Source organism: Cricetulus griseus, chromosome 8, assembly GCF_003668045.3.
Source record: "Cricetulus griseus strain 17A/GY chromosome 8, alternate assembly CriGri-PICRH-1.0, whole genome shotgun sequence".
Taxonomy (NCBI): domain Eukaryota; kingdom Metazoa; phylum Chordata; class Mammalia; order Rodentia; family Cricetidae; genus Cricetulus; species Cricetulus griseus.
In genome coordinates, this window is record NC_048601.1 from 50922247 (window position 1) to 50944050 (window position 21804).

General features: G+C 42.0%; 1 protein-coding gene across 1 annotated transcript in view; it reads left to right on the top strand.

The window, feature by feature from the left end:
- The window catches only part of Adamts9 (ADAM metallopeptidase with thrombospondin type 1 motif 9), a 156391-nt gene that overhangs the window by 46703 nt on the left and 87884 nt on the right, over positions 1-21804 (top strand). Inside the window, exons 15-22 of the mRNA XM_035448871.1 lie at positions 1041-1158; positions 1401-1496; positions 7877-8043; positions 8134-8263; positions 8897-9023; positions 15390-15600; positions 16055-16219; positions 18319-18483. Coding sequence (XP_035304762.1) covers positions 1041-1158; positions 1401-1496; positions 7877-8043; positions 8134-8263; positions 8897-9023; positions 15390-15600; positions 16055-16219; positions 18319-18483 — 1179 coding nt within the window. The remainder of the gene's footprint in view (positions 1-1040; positions 1159-1400; positions 1497-7876; positions 8044-8133; positions 8264-8896; positions 9024-15389; positions 15601-16054; positions 16220-18318; positions 18484-21804) is intronic.

Genomic DNA, 21804 nt, shown 5'->3' on the forward strand with positions numbered 1-21804 from the left:
GAATGTGGTTACTATATGTGGCCCAAGGACTGACTAGAGTTACTAGTATTTCAGGATTTATTAAGAGAGATCATTCCATGGTTAAAGAACACTAGCTACTCTTATAGAGGACTTGGGTTGGGTTCCTAGCACCTACAAGGCATTTGACAACCATCCCTAGATTCAGTTCTAAGAGGATCTGATGCCTTCTCCTAACCTGTGAAGACCTTAGACATGCATGTGGTTCACATACATACACAGCCAGTACATTTACATACACAAAATTAAATAAATATTTACAAAGAAAGAGTACCTAAGAGGTTTGCCCACCCCTCAGCTTGTGCTGAAAATATGGGTTCTCTTGTCATTCCACTCAACTGCAATGCATTGCGCACACTAAAGAGCCAAAGAGATAAGAATGAGGCCTCTCTTCTCCTGCAGGCTTGGCTGTTGCCAGGGTCCTCCCTGGATTTGCCAGGGTCCTCCCTCTTTATTGCTTTGCTGGGTAAACAAGTTGCCGAGGGGGTTGCACAGAAAAAACAAACTCCCAATTTCTCCTGATATTTGGAACATTTCAGCAACTGGACTTGTGATTCTAAATATCAGCAGTAGCTTGGAGTGATGAGCCGTTTGTCTCTTAAGATGCTCAGGAGCCCTCTGGTGTGGTGCCAGCATCACCAGTCTCCTCTAGTTTTCATTGCTAGGCAGTTTTTTTTTTTTCATTTACTCTATTTATTCATAGACCATTACACCTCAAACTTTAATCTGTGCCTGAAGCACCTGGGCCATTGGTTAAAATGCCAGTTCTAATTCAGTAGGATGGTTGTCTCTAGAGGGCCAACATGCCAAAGAGCATCAAAGTTGCTAGGTTACTGTGGGTCTAATGACCACATCCTAAATGGCAAACTGTAGACAATTTGAGTTTTCAACCTTTGTGGGTTTTAAAGGGCATGGCTTTCTTGTCATTTTTTGGATTCCTATCACCAAAAGGAATGCATGACTTGCCATTTTATTATCTCTATAATACTTACCACTTATTTCAATTGTTTTCTTTTAAAAAGCAAGCTGGATGTGATCATATTTTAAACTCAAAAGCCCGGAGAGATAAATGTGGGATTTGTGGTGGCGATAATTCTTCATGCAAAACAGTGGCAGGGACATTTAACACAGTCCATTATGGTAAGAATCTGTTCCTAGGAACCAGGGGGAAGGAAGGGTTTAAAAATAAATTGTTAACTTCATATAATACAGGAAGGTATCAATGTGAGGGGTAAAATCAGCATTGCTATGGTATATTCTTGATCCAACTACACAGCATCTCGTAGTGGTAATTGTCTTTCCTTGTTGCCTGCCTTTTATTCTGTCCTTGGAGAATGTGAAATGCTCAGCAGAATACTGATCTTGTGCTAAACTCTCTGCAGGTTACAATACGGTTGTCCGAATTCCAGCTGGGACTACCAGCCTTGATGTGCGGCAGCACAGCTTCTCAGGGAAATCCGAGGATGACAACTACTTAGGTAAGAACCGTGTCCCTGACATGGACATGAATTCTGAGTCCTGGGTCTCTTTCCAAAGCAGCAGGTACTCACCACTTCCTTCCTCTGTTGTATGTGACAAGCTTCCTTCTATCAAAGAAGATGATCTTGAAATTCATTATCTTATTTCTTCTCCTGAATATCACCTCAGAATATTGACTCAAGGGTTACATTGTTGCAGTATTCAATAGCAAGCGATTTGCTCCAGACCTTATACTTGCTGAATTTAGCTGAGTCGTGGATCTCCTGGAACACTTAAAAAATGTCTTTCTCCTGGGGAACCGACTTGCAAATGTTTTCTTAGAAGCATTATTTGACTTAATTTTTATGTTATCAGCTCTAACCAGGAGCAGACTTTTCACAGGCCTATTCGACATTTTATTATGCCTGGTATATATCTCCATTTCTTCCAAAAGAGGCTATAATGGCAAGCATTTTTTAAGCCATTGTTACAAAAATCAGCCTACTCTGCTATAGTACAGACTCTTCAATTTTCTCCTTTAAAATGAATTCCTGTATATTCTTTATATCTACCCACACAATTATCTTCTATCTTTTCTTATACTTACCCACATAAGTAGTTCATATAGATTCCTCATTTTTAAGCCACATCTCACTAAAGACCTCAGTTGATTTTTACCAGCCTTCCAAACCAGACCAACTTCAATTCATTGTTCTTCAAATTACCTTAAGTGATTATGAAATTTGCCCATTGCTCTGTGAAAGAAAGATGACTGAAAGGGATTTGGCAGGTCCCCTTGTACAACTAGGCTCCTCCGACCTCAAAGCATGGCCATAACTGGTACTTGGCTCTAGGAGAAATAAAAGCCGTCTTGCTGAGTAGTCACTGTTTAAAAAAAGAAATTGATTTACTGTTTCATTCTAATGTGCTGGCAGGAATTCTATTGATCCATCTGAATGTAACCTATAGAGCTCTAATCCAAGCATTCGGACATGCTGTGCTGGCTAATGAATATCTGTTGAATCAAATGAGAGCCTACATCTGTGTTTTGAAATGTCTGCATGAACTCATGTATTCATAGCCAGGCACACTAGTCATGCTAACTTACATGTGACTCTGCAGAAGCCTTGTATGCTGTCACTATTTCTTCCTGCATTCACATGCTTATTACATGTCAGCATGACTTTCAACACCATAAACTAAACAGCCTAAAATTTACAAAACTCTATCTTCTTGAAGTCTTCTTTTCATGGGTCAAGAATGACAATAAACAGTAACTTAATCAACATGGTCTGTGCTGGAAGAAGGTGCTAAGTGGTATTAGAAACCCAAGCAGCACACAGGGAGTGGATTCCAAGGATAAGGTGGAGTTGAAACCTTTATAGGGACAGACCACTAAAGAAAGTTTTCTAGGAAGAGGGATTCTGTGTACAGTCTTTGTGTATGTGGAGGCGGTGGTGGAGTACATGTGTGCACACACACACGGAAGATCATACCACCTACCCTGCTCTATCATTCTTGTTGCTCTTACCAGGGCTCTCACTGAACCATTGGCTAGGGTGAGGGCCAGCAAGCAACCTTAATGATCCACCTGTGTCTGCCTACCATGTTGCCCTGGGTTTAGAAACCTGTATAGATGCCCCATCCCTATCTTCTTACTTGAGGGCTGGGGGTTTGTATTGAGGTCCTTAATGGTTGTGCTCAGTGCTCGGACTCGTTAAATCACTTCCCAAACCCTCTTTTCAAAAGTCTTTGAAGTAGGATTCCACAAAGAGCAGAAGGAGTTTCCTGTGCCTGTTGTTGAGTGAAAGTGGAGAATCTTAGTGCTAAATGGTGTTAGGATGAGACCCTGTTGAACCATGTGCTCAAAACAACACTTTTGGACTGTTATGTTGAGTCATTTGGTAGAACAGCAATACTGGTTAGGAAGTTCTATCAAGAATCCAAGAGAAGTTTGGTGTGGTGGTACCAACCCTTAACACCAGCAGAGGGGAGACTGAGGAAAGATGACGGTGAATTTGAGGTCACTCTGGGCTACATAGGGAGGCTTTGTCTCAAAAATTAAAAAGGGAAAATGAAGAATAAAGAGAAAGTTTCTATAAAGAGGAATGCTGATAGCTTACCTTCAGTGAGGAAAATGAAGGTGATGATGAGTGGCAAGGGTCTGTCTCTCTTTTCAGTTTGAAGCTATCTTGATTTGTTGGTGGACTGAGTGTGGCATAGGAGAGAGAAAGGACCAGGGACTGTGAGCCTTGGATTCAGTCCTTTGCACACTATGAACAGGACATAGTGGCAGGCACCTGTAATCCCAGGACTCAGGAGGTACAGTCAGGAGGATTGGAAGTTCAAGGTCATTTCAACTACATAGTTTAAGGCTAGCCTGGGCTGCATGATACCAATTCAGGAAAAAAAGAAGAAGAAAGGAGAGGGAGAAGGAAGGAAGGAAAGAAGGAAGGAAGGAAAAGAAAGAGATGTAGACAGAAGGGAGGGAAGAAAGGAAGAAAGAGAGAAAAGGAAGAAAGGAAAGAAGGAAGAGAGAGAAAGGGAGGGAAGGAAGGGAAAGAAAGGAAGGAAAAAAGAAAGAAAAACAAAGGAAGGAAGGAAGGAAGGAAGGAAGGAAGGAAGGAAGGAAGGGAAGGAGAGAGGGAGGGAGGGAAGAAGATGGAGAAAACAAGGTCAAAGCTTTCTTAGAGTCAAGTTAAAAAGTCTCAGGTTTGGCCCTAGCAATGGGAAGGAGGCAGTTGCCACCTTGTTACTTGTTACTTATTCATCCACAATCCCAGTAGTTTAAGGTCAGGGCTGTTGCCTGCATTTGTCATTCCTGATACAATGTGCACATGAGAAGCCTGAGTAAACATTTGCTGGATTGCTGAACAGCCATTGCTAGTTCCTCGTGGAAAACGGAATTCTCTTGGAGATAAAGGCTCAACTTCTTCAAAAGGCTAGAAAGCCTAACTTGTAATTAATTACTAAACAGCTGCATCTGCTTTCTAACGCCAAGTATTAAATTGAGTGGTAGCTTTACAAGAAAATGAACAGGACTGGGTTGTAGCTCAGTTATGAACCATGTGTTTATAATTGAGCATTTACTGGGCCTAGGTACATCAATCAAAACACACACATACTCATGAACACAAGCACGCACAAAATGAAATAAGATGATTAACAAGCTTCTGGAAACCACCTTCAAGTCACTCTTGTGGGGAATCCCACGTTTCTCATTCTATGACTGCTCAAAGTATGTCAGGCATCTTTCCCCATATACTTAGCTATAAATTTGAGCATGCAGTAGTCTGTATGTTCTGAGCTCATCCTAACTAAGTTAAGCAGCATGGCATGAAGGGCCTTTATAAATTAGTTTCTTGAGAGCCCGTAGGCCATGTTGAATCATTCTCTTCTTCTGTTACAAAGGAAAGGGAAGGGTTCTCTTCTATTTCCCTTGGGGGAAAAAATAATCGCTGGCCTCGCTTATGTTCAGTTCAATCACTGTATGTCAGGCATCTGAACTCAGGTACAGTCTCCTAGCCATCTTTTCTTCTTTACTGGACTTTTCTCAATGCCTTTGTTAAAGAATGAAAATAAAACTAAAGAAGATGTGTCCAGCGATGGGCAAGTCACTAAGCAGCTCTCTGAAGGGGAATGAGGAACATGCAAGCAATGATTGCAGGTCACAGCCCATGGAGTATGAAAACAGACCTCAGAGCTGGAGCCTCATAATGGTTCCTTATGGGGTTAGGGAGGATCCGATGTCACCCAGTATAGGGTGTGTGCACACTTATTCTTGGCTTGAAGCAAGGTGCTATTAGCAGAGCACTTCAGATACTTTACAGCCCATTGCTCTGAGTCTTGTTAAGTTCTGTCATTACCATTCTGTTGCTAAACAACCTTCATCCTTAGCCCTGGTAGCTATGTACAGATTGGTCAAGTCTCACACTCTTCCTGTGTGTTTTGAAGAGGAAGACTTTTCTAGTGGAACCTCTCTAGCAACCTCATTCTAATGGGTGTGACCGGATGGACAACAACCCAGGAAATTAGCTTCCCTAATCTCACTAGCAGGAAGTAGAGCTGGAGTGTCTGGGATTTGGAAAACGATTTGTTTCACGAGGTACTGAAGCAGAAAGCCTGCCAGTCAAAGGTCACCTTCCCCTGAGATCCCTCCCGTTGGCTTAAAACCATGTTGTTCTGCTGTTCCTATCTCTTCAGGAGAAAGTGTCACCATTTCTGTGAGACTTTCTTGCCTCTGGGATGCTTAGCCCTGAATTAACTCTGGCAGTGGGAAATCCCACATCCATGCAGTGCAAGAGAAAGCCAGAGTTTCGTTTCACTGATACCTTTACAGAAATCCGTCGGCAAACCATTTGTAGGAACAAATCATGAGAGGGGCTTTACATCATTCAGGGTTGTGTCTCACTGTGCACTCACAACTGGGATAAGGAACATGCAGTGAAGAGTGACTTGCCCCCAGTTCTGCAGAGGCATGAGAGGTAACCTAAAGCCATGGGGAAAGACTGGGGATTAACACAGAAGAGACCATGTTCTTTTCAAACAAAACCAGCTTACAGCTCAATTTATAACTCTGGCATGTGGCATTTTATTTCCCCCTTTTGGAGTAGCTAGAGTGTGACTTAACTTGAAAGAACTGGGTGGTGGTGTTGACAGCATATCATGCTATTGTGTGTAAGTGACTTGCTTTGGAAACAGCCTGAGGTGCCAAGGAAACAACCTCATTTATTCTCTGTCACCCATTAAAAACCCTGCATCTCAAGTGGCTGGCAGCTCATCCCCTCCAGGAGCTAAGGGTGAGGCACAGTTCACACCAGGGTGAGGGGGTGAGGGTCTGAGGTTCACACCAGCTAGAGAACAATCATGCTGGTGGAAGTGTTCTGTTCTCCTTCCAGAGGTGACAGCTTCAATCACTCTTTCATTCTTTTCCTCATCATCTTTCACTAGCTACTAAAGGTTGGGGATCTTGGTATTCATGGGGGTGAGCTGTGAAATGGTTTCAGCAATCACGCCACGTTGCTAAAAAGCTATTGCCCATGCATGTCTCCATTCTATTTGTAAATGAGAGAAAGAATGAATGAGTGAGTTTGTCCACTTGACCAATGTTTGCGGACTGGCTTCTTGCACAATGTTAGTGCCTCACAAGTTGTAGAGACAGATTCCCTTGAGTAGAAGCTGTCTGACCTTGGTAAATTGGTGATTTGTAAATCATTCTTTTCTCATTCATACAGTCCCATGCACAAATGTGTAACGTGTGTGACAGACCAGCTTCATGGAGGTGTGATGAGTAGTGCAGAATGAGCTCCCAGTTGATTAGTGGAGTAGCTGGACGTGAAGGCAGGTCTAGAAGACAGGCTTCAAATGAGGCCAAAGTTGTGTGATATGTGTTAAAGAGAAACGGTGTGGTTGGGATTTTTAAAATATATGATTTTGAGTGGTTTATTTATTTAAATTGAAGTGATATGCATGTACCTCTATGTGTGTATGGAGATCAGAAGACAACTTGAGGAAACAGGTTCTCTCCACGTGTGTGGGTCCTGGGGGTTGAACCTAGGTCATCGGGCTCTTTACCTGCTGAGCCATCTTGCTACCCCTCACAGAAATTTTTGTCTTTAAAAAATTAATATGAAAATATATTTCTTCTATCTAACCAAATTGTGTTTTAATTTCAATCATGCCACTGCTGTTGCAATGGAAAGAAAAATGATCAATCCACGGGTTATTTTCACAAAAATTGTCCAGTAGTAGAAAAGTAATGAGCTCTTAGGATGCAGTCATTTTAGAGAGTTTCTGGTCATACCAAGGGTGGTGGCTTCGGCTTTGAGTCCTAGCACTCAGGAGGCAGAGGCTGGAGGAAGGCTGCACATTTGAGGCCAGAGCAATAAACAGTGAGTTTACCCCAACTCGGGCTACAAAAGGAGTCTTCATTTTAAACAAAATTTTCTGGAACTTCTAACTTTCCCAGTAGCTTCTTCCGACCCTCTAAAAAGTAAGGTATTCATTCCTTCTGGGGCTGCTGTCTCTACTCCTGGTAGCATATGTGTATATCAGATCTTAAGACTTCAGCCTCCATCTATAATCCTGCAACTATTTATACTGTATAATGTAACTTAAGATGGATGAGGACATTTACATTTCTCTTAGTTTACATAGGCACCAAAATGGGTGAGTGTTTTTTTTAATCTCCATTTATTGACAAGGAAACTGAGACCAAGAAGGATTTGTCATCCATGGTCACTTAGCTAGCACACAGCAAACCAAGACTGTGAACTGGTGGTCTGGCTGAGAAGCCCCCAGTCTTCTGCCAGTCCCTGCCATCCAACATTCTTTGCTTTTTGGTTTCCAGCACAGCTGGTTAGTGGCAGCACCTCACCTAATTTTCTTTTCTCATCTACAGCTTTATCTAACAGTAAAGGTGAATTCCTGCTAAATGGAGACTTTGTTGTCTCAATGTCCAAAAGGGAGGTCCGTGTGGGGAGTGCTGTGATTGAATACAGCGGGTCCGACAATGTTGTGGAAAGACTTAACTCCACAGACCGCATCGAGGAAGAACTTCTCCTTCAGGTAAAATCTCGGCTGCTGGCCGGTGGCTCTCTTCTCCTCTTAAGCACTGCGGGTCCACAGACTTCTCTCCAATTTCTTCACACGTTGCAGGTGTTGTCAGTGGGAAAGTTGTATAACCCTGATGTGCGGTACTCATTCAATATTCCAATTGAGGACAAACCTCAACAATTCTACTGGAACAGTCATGGGCCGTGGCAAGCCTGCAGCAAGCCCTGCCAAGGTATCTGCTCAAGAGTTTCTGCTTTTGTGGATTTGAGGATATTGGTGGTGGTGGGGAGGGGGGTATTTACTTACTTATCTTTTTTTTTTTTTTTAAAGAACAGCTATGTACATACAATCTGCAAATCTTTCTGCCTGCAAACATCTTCTCATATCATTTACTTGGACCGTCCTGGTTATTTTGGTTGTCAAATTGAACTTTATAAGATCCAGGTCATGTCAGATAATACTATATTTTCTCTTGTGAAGTTTGAATACATATGTGAAGCCATACAAAATCAATACTGCCACTTTCATTTCTCATCATGTGGCTTTACTGGCCATAATTTATATTACTTTTGTTTCCTTTTGTCAAATTAGGGTCTGCAAACTACAGCAACAGTATCAAATACAGCAACCACTCTCTTTTTATTAATAAAGTTTTATTAGAACACAGATACACCAACTTGTTGGTATACTGTCTATGGGCATCTGGTTTTTGTTCTGTCCTGGCAGAATTGAGAAGTATGGCAGAGATCATATGGCCAACAAAACTGAAAATACTATCTAGCTTTTTATAGAAAACTTAGGCAAGTCCTTGATCTCTTTTAGAGTAGGTTATTTCCTCAGCCTAATGTTCCTACTCTTTGCTTAGGGGAGCGGAGACGAAAGCTTGTTTGTACCAGGGAGTCTGATCAGCTCACTGTTTCTGATCAAAGATGTGACCGGCTGCCCCAGCCAGGACCTGTCACTGAAGCGTGTGGCACAGACTGCGACTTGAGGTGTGTGGTCTCTGTTTTTCTTGTGTCTTTCTTCCAGAGTCTAGCGGGCTCCAGGGGAGTTTCTGTGGGGAATGAGTTAGAGACAAGAGTTGCTGACCTTTTTCTGGCTTTCCAGTACTTTCTTCACACAAGTTCCAGCCACTTCTGAAACTACTTAGCCGAGATTTATAGCTGGATTTTTTGTTGTTGTTGTTCTCCTAAGGATTAAAAATAGTTAATAGAGCATAGCACTTGTCAGAAAACATTCTCCTTTGATCTTCACAACTCACTGATGAGGTATTGGACTTACCACTGAGTCATATCCTATGTATGAGTCCACGTAGTGTTCCCTTTCCATCCAGAGTGGACACCATGCAGAATTCTCATCTACACAAAAGTTTCAGTCTACATACACCATAAACATACACAACTCATAAACACACACACACACACACACACACACACACACACACACGCACGCACGCACGCACGCACAGATGCTATGCATTAAGGTAAAGGCATGGAGGAATGAGGAGAAAATCTAAATACAACTGTCTAGGTATTCACACAATTCTGTGTTTAAGAAAGGTGTGGCATCTAACGGACGAAGTATTGGGAGGGTAGAGAATTCTAAAGTGTTCCTATTGCCTGAGAGGTTGACTGTGTCATATGTAAGTATCCAACAGCTGGAAGGCAGTACTGTATAATCTGTATGCCAGGTCAGTGACTACTTTGCCCATTTACAGGAGAGAGATTATTAGCATAGAATTATAAGGGAATGTGATAAGGTCTCTCCATTCATTAGCATAGAGTTGTACAGAGTGTGATAAGATCTCTCCATTCATTAGCATAGAATAGTGTGGGAATGTGATAAGCTCTCTTCATTCATAAGTAGCAGAGTACACACATAAGCATTTTGGAGGTTTCCACCACTCCATGTCCAGTCTTCATAATATTAGCTACCTGGTGCACTCTTGTGTGCCATAATCAAATAATTATCAGTGTTCTGTCCTAGGAGTCAGAGGTCAATGGTGACATGTGTGTCATAGCTCTCCCAATCCTGACCTGAGGCTCTGGCTTCAAATCAGGGTCTTTCCACCCTACCGCACTTTCTGAAGCAATTGTCACTGACTGGGTTGCTAAATGGCTTGTCAAAAGGTATGGACAAAAGCCATTGTAAAAGCAAGACATTAAAAAGTAGGTATTCATGTAAACGTTAAGCAATATTTTGTTTTAGACATTGTCCGTATAAACCTATTTGCATCAATCATTTGAGTTAAATTAGTTAAGATAGAATTAAGGAGTCCTTTGAGGTGTGGAAAATGCAAGTAACAGTTAGGCTTCACAGTCACTGGATTTGTGCACAACTTTCTTGAGATGCAAGGTTAGAAAACTGAGGAAGACTGCATTTTCAGATTGCCTTGAGTCCAACCATGACTACATCTCCTGCTGTTCTGCAAGCAATTATGGTAGAGGGAGCCCTTTCTAACTAAGGTCTGAATTTTCTTTTGGCTGTTGTGTTGTTTGTTGTTGTTGTTTTCACAGTACTGGAGACTAAACCTAGGGAACTGCACATGCTAGGCAAGTGTTCTGCCGCTGAGACAACCCCAGCCTTCTCTTTACATTTTAAAATAGGGCCTTGCTAAGCTAAGAACTATTTTTAGCAGCTATATATAATACCCCCACATGAATAGGATGGTTCTTATTATCCTGTAATACAATTAGTAGTCTATTAATTTTTCAGTTACTGTTACTGTCTTAGTCAATGTGCCACATTTAAGAAGAGACACCATGACCAAGGTCATTTTTTTCTTTATTCTTTCATTATTCTTTTTTTAAATTAAATGTATTCATTTCTTTTACATCCCCACAACAGTTTTCCCTCCCTTCTCACCTCTAACTCCCCCAGGAAACTCTTATAAGAGAAATCATTTAATTGGGAACTTTCGTATAGTTTCAGGGGCTTCGTACATTGTCATCATAGCAGGGAGCATGGTGGCCAGCAGGATGGTGCTGGCGAAATAGCTGAGTTACATCCTGTTCCTTAGGTGAGGGACCTGGCATGGGTTTTTGAACACCAGAGACACACTTCCTCCAACAAGGTCACACCTCCTAACCCTTCTCAAATAGTGCTGCTCCCTGATGACATTCAAATACATAAGCCAATGGGGGGGGGCATTCTTATCCAAACCACCACGACTATAGAATAGATTTTTTCATTATTTTATGTGTAAAAACATTAAATCTGAGTGCTGCTATGCAAATTGCTTCAGACCACACTGGCTAGCATACCAGCAGAGGTTTAAATGTGTGCTTTAACTCTAGGAGAAAGCTGTTTTCTATCTGACTTTGTTAATTCTATAGAGTGATACTCCTGTGTCCCATTCTGTGATCCCACATCTCTACCAGTGTCTGTCCTGTCCCATTCATTCTTCTGCACTGGGACTTCATGTATGCGTTTTTCCTCTACTTCCTGACTCAGACTGGAACTTGGCACATCCTGAATGACACATGAAGATACTTCAGGGCTGCTGCCTAGAACACTATGCCACTGACTTTTATGATGGCAAAGAAAACAAGTCTGTGCAAAGCATTTCAAGAAATAGAATGTGACAGTAAAACAAACAAATAATAATCCTAGTCCAAGTTTACCCAGCAAGTGTCCTTTTCAAAACATAGTTAATGTTTGCACTGTTACTTCAAGAGCCAAGTACTTTTCTTTTTGAGCAACCTCAATGTGATCCCCAACTTGGGGTGCCATGGTGCTGGTTTCTCTTGCAGGGGAAGCTAGAAACACCCAAATCTTAAAAGCCTACGCAGGACAAGGCAGGCTCACCTGGGAAAGGTGTTATGTCAGATTGCACAGACTATCACAAGGGGGCTGCTGCCTCATTGGCAGATGTTTGAAAGTTAGCTGAAGCTCAGATCATGGTTGTGATCCCAGCCCTAGGGAAGCAGAGGCAGGAAGATTGAGAGCTTGAGGCCAGCCTCGGCTACACAGTGAGACCCTGTCTTACAAAACCAAAGACCCAGGAAGCAGCATGGGCAAGGCCCTGGGTCTGATCTTCAGCACTGCAGAAAATTAAGGGTAGGGGGCAAAAATAGAGGTTTCTTTGAGAATAAAACACCAAGGATAGCAATAGTCATCATAACAACAGCTAATTTATTGTGTATCTTCCATAGGTGTTAAATGCCCACCTTGTCCCACTTACTCCCCCTATGGGGTGATACTGTTCCCCCCACATCTTGCAGGAGGCTTCAGCTTGATGAGATGAAGTGATTAACTTGGGCTCTCTGATAATAAGTGTGAGAGATTCCATTCATTTCCAACATCTGCTGATTAAATAGCAGACATACTCTGATTTTTGTTTATATTCTTTTCATCATACCAGATAAAGCTACAGCCTGAAAATTTTTATTCTGATCAATAACTAGGTCAATGTGTTCTTTTAAATTCTCCACTTAGAGTCTACTTTTAAAAACATTTAAAAAAAAAATCTCTGCAAAGGCCAAGTGAGGACAACAGCCGGAAGCACAGGGCTGGATGACAAAAGCAGTTCTGATTACAGATAAGAAGGCAAAGGAGTTTTATCCCTTCAGATCAGAATGGCAGATCAGAGTGAGGAGGAAGTCAGGAGTGAATGGCAGAAAGAGTTCAGGATTAGCTTTTGAGCCACTAAACTAGGCAAGCCTACACCCAGGCCTAAAAGTCAGTAAAAGACTGGCTTTCACCCAGTGCTCATCTCTTACTGACTTCTACTGATTGCTGGAAAAATTAAAGGTGCCTGCTAAAATATACTAAGCCTAAGGAAGATGCTCTGTCCCTTTTGCCCATCTGACAATCTGTCTAATCAAAACTTATGCCAAAGTGTGGCCAATTATCTGTATGCACACCTGAGAGAATGGAGGGGGAATAGCTACAGGTGAAGCAACCCTTAGCCAGCCTCCGTGTTTGAGAAGCCCTCCTCAGAAGTCTGCTCAGAGGTTTGTGCTCACCAACATTGTGAAGCTCCAAACACTTACAGTGTAGAAACCCATATAATCTGGTGGTGCTCAAACCCATTTTGTCTCCATATCTATTCCTACACGGACATAACACATCTTTCTTGATTTTCATTTATTAACATACTGGAACTAGGGTTTTTGTTTGTTTGTTTTTTTACTTTTTCAGTGTTGATGGTTGAACACAGCACTTGGCAAGGGCTCAACCATTGAAGAATATCCCCAGTCCTCAGATTTCTGAGGCAGGAGCCCTCTGCTGTGTAGCTCAAGTTGGCTTTAAGTCTGCACAGTTCTCTAGCTCCCACCTCCGGAGTACTGAGATACACGTATGCGCTACCATGCCTGATGAGAACATACTTTCCTGGAATATAATAGCTAAGCACTGATAATAGTATTTTTATTTCCCATAAAATGAACTGTGAGTACATTGTGCTGAAGAACAGATCACTGTCCAGAAAGAATATAAAGAAAACTAGATACCATTTAGAGTTTTGTTTCTTTTTTAAGGTAGTGCCATGAGCTTCTCACAGATTCTTCCGGGATCTCTGCTTGGACCCTGGGGATTATGGGTTATCAGGGAAGTGACTTTGGCAGCCTGAACTGCAGGAGTACTTTCTTGTCAGGACTCCTCCCTCCTTTTGCCAGATGGTAAATAGCCTTCCCATGGGGAAGTGGTGATGGAGGCCATGAGAAGGTAGCCAAAAATCAAAGAGCAGATGAAAGTTCCAGATGCCTCTGTTGAATGAGTTCACGATTCTTTTTGCCTCACTTCCTGTAGGAAGTGACAGTTTGCCCCAACTGGCCTGTGACAGGATGAGATAAAGGGCGAGTTTATAAGCCCTCGTTTACCGTGGTTAGAACAAAATCTCCCTGACGCTATTTCAGTGTAATGGAAAATCACAGCCCACTTTATTTGCCAATGGTCAACTCTGACCTACTTTTGGACATTACTGAGAGATTCCTTGATAAGTGTGTTGAATTGTAATCCCCTTTCCCCCCAACTCCTCCCCTAGACAGGTGTGAACTGCTAGGACGCTGAAAAGTGGCACACCACTTAAGGGCTGAGATGTAGAGAATTAACAGTAGAGAATAAAATCGCCTGGAGATTAAAAAGAAATTACCTTTTTCGAGATTTCCAAATACATTTCAAGATCGCTGACTCAGAAAATTGAAATCAAACATTTTTTTTAATTCATGTTTTAAATTCAAGCACTGCAAGCTCTGTTCTGTTGCATTATAATAAGAGTGGGCATTAGTCTACATTGAGTACCTGAGTATGTCAGAAGACTTTGTTATGGATATCAGGGACACAAAGGCAGCCAATTCTTAGGGACTTAACAGTGTAAAATGAGGGTTGTAAAGGGCTTCTGCAAGTCCAGGGACACAGTGCAATGCTGTGGCCTTGTAACCTCAAAGCTGGGGAGACAGAGGAGCCCTGGGTTTCTTGGCCAACAGCCTGCAAAATCTGAGAGTCCCAGGTCTGAGTGAGAGAGCTCTCTCAGAAAATAATGTAAGGCTAATAAGATAGTTTAGGGGGTAAAGGCCAGTTCCCCAAGCTTCATGACCTGTGTTTGATCCCTGGAACCCTCATGATAGAAGGCAAGAACTGACTCTCACAAGCTGTACTCTGACCATCAGAACTGGTACACACACACACACAATGCCTTCTGCCTTCAAGAAATTCCCAGTCATGTGTATGTATGTGTGTGGAGTATACACACGTGTGCAAGGGTTTGTGCCTTTTTCATAGAAGCCAGAGGAAGAGGTCACTTGTCCTGGTCCATTACTCTGCTTCAGTCCTTTGAGGCAGGGTCTCTTCTTGATCCTGAAGCTGGACTGGTGGTCAAACCTAAGAAGTTTAGCCTTTATTCCAAGATATAATAATAATAAATGTACAGTACACGTGAAACTTTCAATTATAGTCTATATTATTAATTCCTGCATCATTATCCAAAATAGCCACTGAGCACTTAAAAGCACAGACACACTCAAAGGAGAGCCCTGCAGGTGAGTTTTACAAGAGCGGGCCTAAGGAGCCAAGTGAAATGCTTGCCTGACCTTTTAAAATATAAAAATTGCTTTTTTTGCTTTGCTGAGTCCCATTTTTTTTTCTCGTTCTGCTGCTTGAATTTCAGACGGACTGTACCTAGCAGATTCTTCACACAGATAGCATTTCTGGCCATGGTTCTGTGACTTCCATGTACATTGGCAGCCATGAAAAATACATGGATATGTTGGCTTGAAATTGGATTTTTAAGTTGGCTGTGTGGCTTTGAGCTTTCATCATATTTGAATTAAGAAAGAAAGAACTCTACTTTCCCACTAGTTGGATGTGACACATATGTCTAACACAAATGTCGGTTTTCCACCATTATTTCTGTTTAGATGGCACATTGGCAGCAAGAGTGAATGCAGTGCCCAGTGTGGTTTGGGATACCGCACTTTGGACATCTACTGTGTCAAATACAGCAAGCTGGATGGGAAGTCTGAGAGGGTGGAGGACAGTTTTTGTAGCAGTCAACCCAAACCAAGCAACCAGGAAAAATGCTCCGGAGAATGTTACACAGGTGGATGGCGCTATTCAGCTTGGACTGAAGTAAGTTGGTTCTTGCTCTGAGTCTTGGATACTAAATCCAGTGAGTTGATGGTGGCTCCTTCTGGGGATGTGTTAAGAAACCCATTTAAGCTGTCTGGAAAAGAGAACTGTGATTGATTTATAATGCCTGGCCAAGTCAAGCTCTACCAGAAAGAATCCCAAGGTTAAATTGCAATGTCTGACTCAAGTATAACATGCCGAAAATTGTTCATGGTAAAGCTTATCAGCCAACCATTTTTATATCCCAATTTTTGTGTCAATTTGCCAGTGAGACTATATTCACTTCAGTAGAATCCTAATCACTGAAAGAGAATCTCCCAAATAAAAACTAGAATCAGCTCTGGTAGGACATTTGTTTCTTAAGGGTTGAAAGAAACAGTACAGCCATGATTTTAAGCACAATTTATAAGAAACTCCGAAATGTCCTGTTTTGTTAATTTTTTTGTGCTCATAGTGTTCTAAAAGCTGTGATGGTGGTACCCAGAGAAGAAGAGCTATCTGTGTCAACACCCGAAATGACGTCCTGGATGATGACAAATGCACACATCAGGAGAAAGTTGTCGTACAGAGATGCAATGAGTTCTCTTGTCCTCATTGGAAAGCTGGGGACTGGTCAGAGGTGAGGAGGGCAAACCAAATGATTCAGTTCTGGATCTCTTGGGGTCCATAGAGGATATAGACTGCTGGGGAAGCAGGGAACAAATCTCCGTTTACATTATGATTGAGTCCTTCAGTCCACCAGGGACTTCAAAGTCACTGGGGGCTTGATTGACTCTCACAGCCCAGTAACTTCTGCTGCTGACTTTGAAGTAATGGTTCCTCCCCTCTTCTCTCTTTGAGCTGCAAATTGTTGGCTGGAAATTAAGTGTGAGGTTCAAATAGTTTAGACATGAGTCCAGCAATGAGGCTTTCCATCTTCCTTGTCTTTGAAGTAAGAGAATTAGCAGTGAATGAATGGGCCACCTGACTTACACATCCGGGCACGTGGGAGCACTTGCAGGAAAGAGGAAGAGGCCAGGCTGAGTGTTCCAGAATGATACCTTCTCGTCCCTTGCTTGATGAAGCCCACGGCAATGCTGTTTGCGTTTGTCTCTTGGTATTTGGATGCTGCATCCATCCTCATTATTAATGTAGCCCAGCATTATCACAGTCCAGTGAGATTCTCAGCAAGACGGAGCCTCGCTCCACCTCCTTCAGGGGATGCACGTAGTTGAGGAATAGATCGATGTCCCTTATTAATTGGCCAAGTCAGGAATGTGGTGGAGCAAAGATGCTACAACCACAGCTCCTGTATGCAAGCCCTTGCCTCCCTCATGTGAGTTTACTTCTGATGTCAGACTTGAAAAGAATAGCCTTCCTGCTCCTGGAATGGTGAAGCAGTAGTGTGCATCTTCACCTGTGTCTGCTTTGTGAAGAAATGATCAACAAATCTAGTGCTGTCCCAGTAGGCAGTGGGTTAAGCACTAAATCCTTGATTTTAAAAACTATGACAAAAAAGTGGTGCTGTCACATTTTACTTCGATAGCAAATACTAGTTAAAGTGTAATTATAAATGAATAGCCAATGGTGGCACATGCCTGTAATCCTGCCCTGGGGAGATCAGGAGTTCAATACCACCCTTGGCTGTGTGTAATGTAGTGAATTTAAGGTTTCATTAGCCTGAGCTACATGAGACCCTTTTCTAAAATGAAATAAAAAGAAAAGGAGAGGAAACTTTTGTAGTAAGCCTTGACTAAACACTGAACACACAGCTTGATTGTCCCAGCACTCAGTTCACACCCAAAGAGTAAAGAGTTGAAAATATTTTTGATTATTTTAGCTTTGTCTCTTATGGCCTTTATGCATGTTTTAATTTTTCCAAAATGAGCTCAAATAATAGTGATGATTATATTTAACCACTTTTCTTTCTCGAGAATGCCATACATGTATACTGGATGTGTTAGACACTTTAGTTTCTCAGAATCAGAATTATTACCATCCCCATTTTTCAGATGGAAATACTAAGTCACCAAGGCTTGTGACTTGTTTATAGAGGTGTACAAGTTGATCGGGCTTTTAATTCTTCACACCGAACCTGTGTGCTGGAAAATCCTAACTATTGTTTCTCAGAGGACAGTGCTCTGTTGAGTTTCTGTGTTCGAATCTGGACACAAATATAAAGGGAATATGAGAGAATGATTTGAGGCAGAAAGAGAAGAAGGAGATGGGGAAAAATTGGAGGAATGAGAACAGCTAGTGGGAGCAAATATGGTGAAACATGATGGTAGATATGAATGAAAGTGTCATAATGAAGTGAGTAAGAATCCAGAAAGAGACAGGCTGAGGATGTCGCTCAGCGGGTAGAGCACTTGCCTCAAATGCACAAAGCCCTGCGTTGGATCCCCACAGCACATAAAACAAGAGTTAGTGAGCACGCCTACAAGGACAAGAGTGAGCACTAGAGGCGAGCTGATCGGAAGGTCTAGTCCCCACTCAGTGACATAGTGAATTGGAGGCCAGCCTGGGCTCTGGGAGGCACTGCCAGGATAAAAAGAAAGAGAGAAAGGGGAAAGAAGAAAGAGAAAGTGATGAAAGGAAGCAAAGAAAGCTGGGTGTTTTTGCTCTATGCTGAGAGGCTGAGTATGGCAAGGGGCCACCTGTTCTCATTAGAGAACAGCCCCCAAGGGCCCCAGCACATTGATCAGAAACAACCCTGACTGCCTCTGCTTTTCATTCCAGTGCTTGGTCACCTGTGGAAAAGGACATAAGCACCGCCAGGTCTGGTGTCAGTTTGGCGAAGATCGATTAAGTGATAGAATGTGTGACCCTGAGGTCAAGCCGGAGTCCATGCAGACTTGTCAACAGCCAGAGTGTGCAGCCTGGCAGGCAGGTCCCTGGGGACAGGTATTTTGAATGATAAGATTCTTAACTGCATTCTTTCCCACTTATCTAGAGAGGGGCATTCCAGTGGTGGGGTTTCACCACCATGCTGTGTAACTTGGCTTGCACTGTTCTTCTGTGGCTCTGGGTTCAGCATTCGGGACTCAGCGGCCTGCAATCCTGCAGCCAGGGTTACCTTGCTCGGCTGGAGCTGATCACTCCAGTTACAACCCCCCCCCCCCCCGGCGGCAGGTTTTCACCCTGTTCTAAACTGCACACAAGTATTTAAACAAATTCACAACAGACATGGCATCTGGCAGATGTAATCCTCCCTGGAGTGAGTCTCTGTGGGTATGTGATCCTGTCTGCCGGCTGATTTGGAGCAGAGGGTCTGGGCTGGGCTTTGGAAGGGATATTTTGGCTGCCAAGATAAGGAATCCAAAACTCAGCTCTCGTAAATAAGTGAGATTCTTCAAATGTAGTTGGTTAGATCAAAGGGGGTCCGGAATCACAATCATCAGGTTGAGAATCTTTTCCCAGTCTTCTAGAGTGTAATAGGTTCCACTGCCTTAGACTTCTACCATTTCAAAAGGAGAGAGTGCATGTCCCCTGGGCCCAGTTTGCTCTGGGAATCCAGTCTTTCCTAATATAGAAGCGAGAGAGTGCTGTGTACTATTTAAGCAGCACTCCAAGTTCCCCGTAGAAGTGGAACAGCTGTCTGCTGTCACTTATGCAATCTGTTGAAGAATGACTCCCTCCACCCTGACCAGCCACAGCCACTCCTGTTCTTTAGTCTCTGTCTCCATTTCCAAATTTGCATGCAGTACCCAGTCAGCTTTACAACCACGTCTTGGGCTTCCTCACTCTTACTGATAGTATTTTTGAAACGTATCTTATTACATTTTTAACATTTAGTGTATGAGTGGGTATAAAAGAGAGAGAGAGAGAGAGAGAGAGAGAGAGAGAGAGAGAGAGAGAATTTTGAGAGTGTGCGTTCCATAGTGTACTTTGTGGCAGTTAGAGGACAAATTACAGAGTGGGGTTCCTCACCATGTAGGGCCTAAGGATTCAACTCAGGTCTTACTCTTGAAGGCAAGCACCTTTACCCTCTGAGCCATTTTCAGAACCCATACTGACACTTTTCTGCTAGAATCTTCTGCTTCACGGGACCTCCAGTCCCGTGGCAAGTCTTATCTGAAGGAAGGAGAAGAGCCCTTTTATCCTCTCCAGAGTGCTTCCTATTTGTCCAGATCTGTGGAGTTTCAAGACTAATGAAAGGGTGTTAGCACAAGGATGTTAGTCAAGACCCGACTGTCAAATCTACTACAACTGGTAGACCAGTCCGTCCATATCCCATCTCTCTTGCAAGAGATTTGACCTTTCTTTAACTGATCATGCAACTTAGGCAAACACTTAGTCTTTAAGATGTTATTAAAAGAGTCGTAAATAGTCATATGAAAAAAAAAAAACTTCCGAAATATGCGATAGCAAAGAGCAGAAATCAAACAGCTGACTGTGCACAGCATTTTTTTGGTTTTTGTTGCTGTTGTTTTTATTTGTTTTTTTACATTTTTAAACCTGGAACTGTACTCTGCCTGTATTTTTATTTTGCTTGAATAGAAATATACAGAACGTACAATTGACTGCTTAAAAGGGAACAATTCAGTGGTATTCAGTATATTCAAGTGTTAGGACCTCAGTCTACTTTCAAACTATTTCTAGCACCCCCAAAGAAACCCCATATACACTCAGCAGTTATTTTCCATCCCCCAATTCCCTAGCCTCTGGTAACCATGTATTTACATTCTGGGTCTGTGGATTTGCATATGCTGGAGACTTTTCATAAGAGTGGGCAGCTGTATGTAACACATGACCTCTGTGGCTGTCTCATTCACAATGCATGAAGCTTTCCATACCCTTCTGCACAGTAACATGTAACCAACACTCCTTCCTTTTAATTTCTAAATCATATTCCACTGTATGAATAAGCATATCTGGGTTCTTTTCACATTTTGGCTACTATGAATTTTGCTAGCATAAATGAACAAGTATTTATTTTAGTACCAAATGCCACTTATTTGGAATCTATTACCCAGGGATATGATTACTGACGCCTATAGTAATTCTGTGTTTAGGCTTTTAACTTCCAAGTGGCTTTCCATGGAGTCTGTAGCATTTTCCATCCCTCCCAGCAATATATAAGCAATATACAATTTCTCAATGTCATTGTCAATAGTTACTATTTACCATTTTTGAAATTGTAGCCCCCCTATTGAGTGCAAAGTGCTGTCTCACTATGGTTTCTAGTTATATCCCCCTAATAGAAAAAGATGTTGAACAATTTGCCATGTGTTTGTTACCATTTGAATATCTTCTTTAGAGAAATGTCTCTTCAAACTGCTTGTCCATTTAAAAAGATTATAATTCATCCTAATGGACCTGGGGCTGTAGATCTATAGGTAAAGTGCTCGCCTTGCACAAAGTCCCGGATTCCATCCCTATAGCACCGCATACACTAGGCACAGTGGGACATTCCTAACATTTCAGGAGATGGAGGTATGAGGATCAGAAATTCATAGTCAACCTTGATGATCATAGACAGTGTAAGGCCAGCATGACCTACATGAAACTCTGTCCAAAAAAAAGGAGGGCAATCAAACAAACTTCTAAACCACTTTAAAATGTACTTTTCCCCATTTTTTACATGCTATGCCCGGTACCATTCCTTTTCCTAGTCTCATCCAATTACTTAAAGGACATGAAGTTGTGGATGATGCCATGTGTCCTGGGTACCAATTTTTAAAAATCAGATATATCATTTACAAGTACTTTCTACCATCTCATTGGTTGCCTTTTTACTCTGTTGATCACGCCCTTTGATGGACAGATGGCTTTTCATTCTGATGGAGTGTAATTTATTTATTCTTTACGTTTTCTTTGCTTGTAGTATCATAGTAAACAAGTCATTGTCAAATACAATATCACAAATGCTCTTTTTATTTTTAGAGTTGAATAGTTGGAGATATTGGCTTTAGGCAACTGATGCATTGTTAATTTTTTGTGTGTATGAGGTGGAAGTCTGGCTTCACACATGTGGCTACAGCTGTCCCTGCACTATTTGTTGAATAGACATTCTTTCTTATTTAAGAGTATTAGCACACCTGTCAAAAATCACTTGCGCAAAAATGAAGACTTTTTTCCCCTGGATTCAGAACTAGTCTGATGCCTATCTTAATGCCAGCATAAAACCATTTTAATCCCTTTCAAATTTTTTGAGATTGGAAAATATGAGTCCTCCAAAGTTCTTCTTTTTCTATATATGTTGGTATTTAGAATCTCTTACTA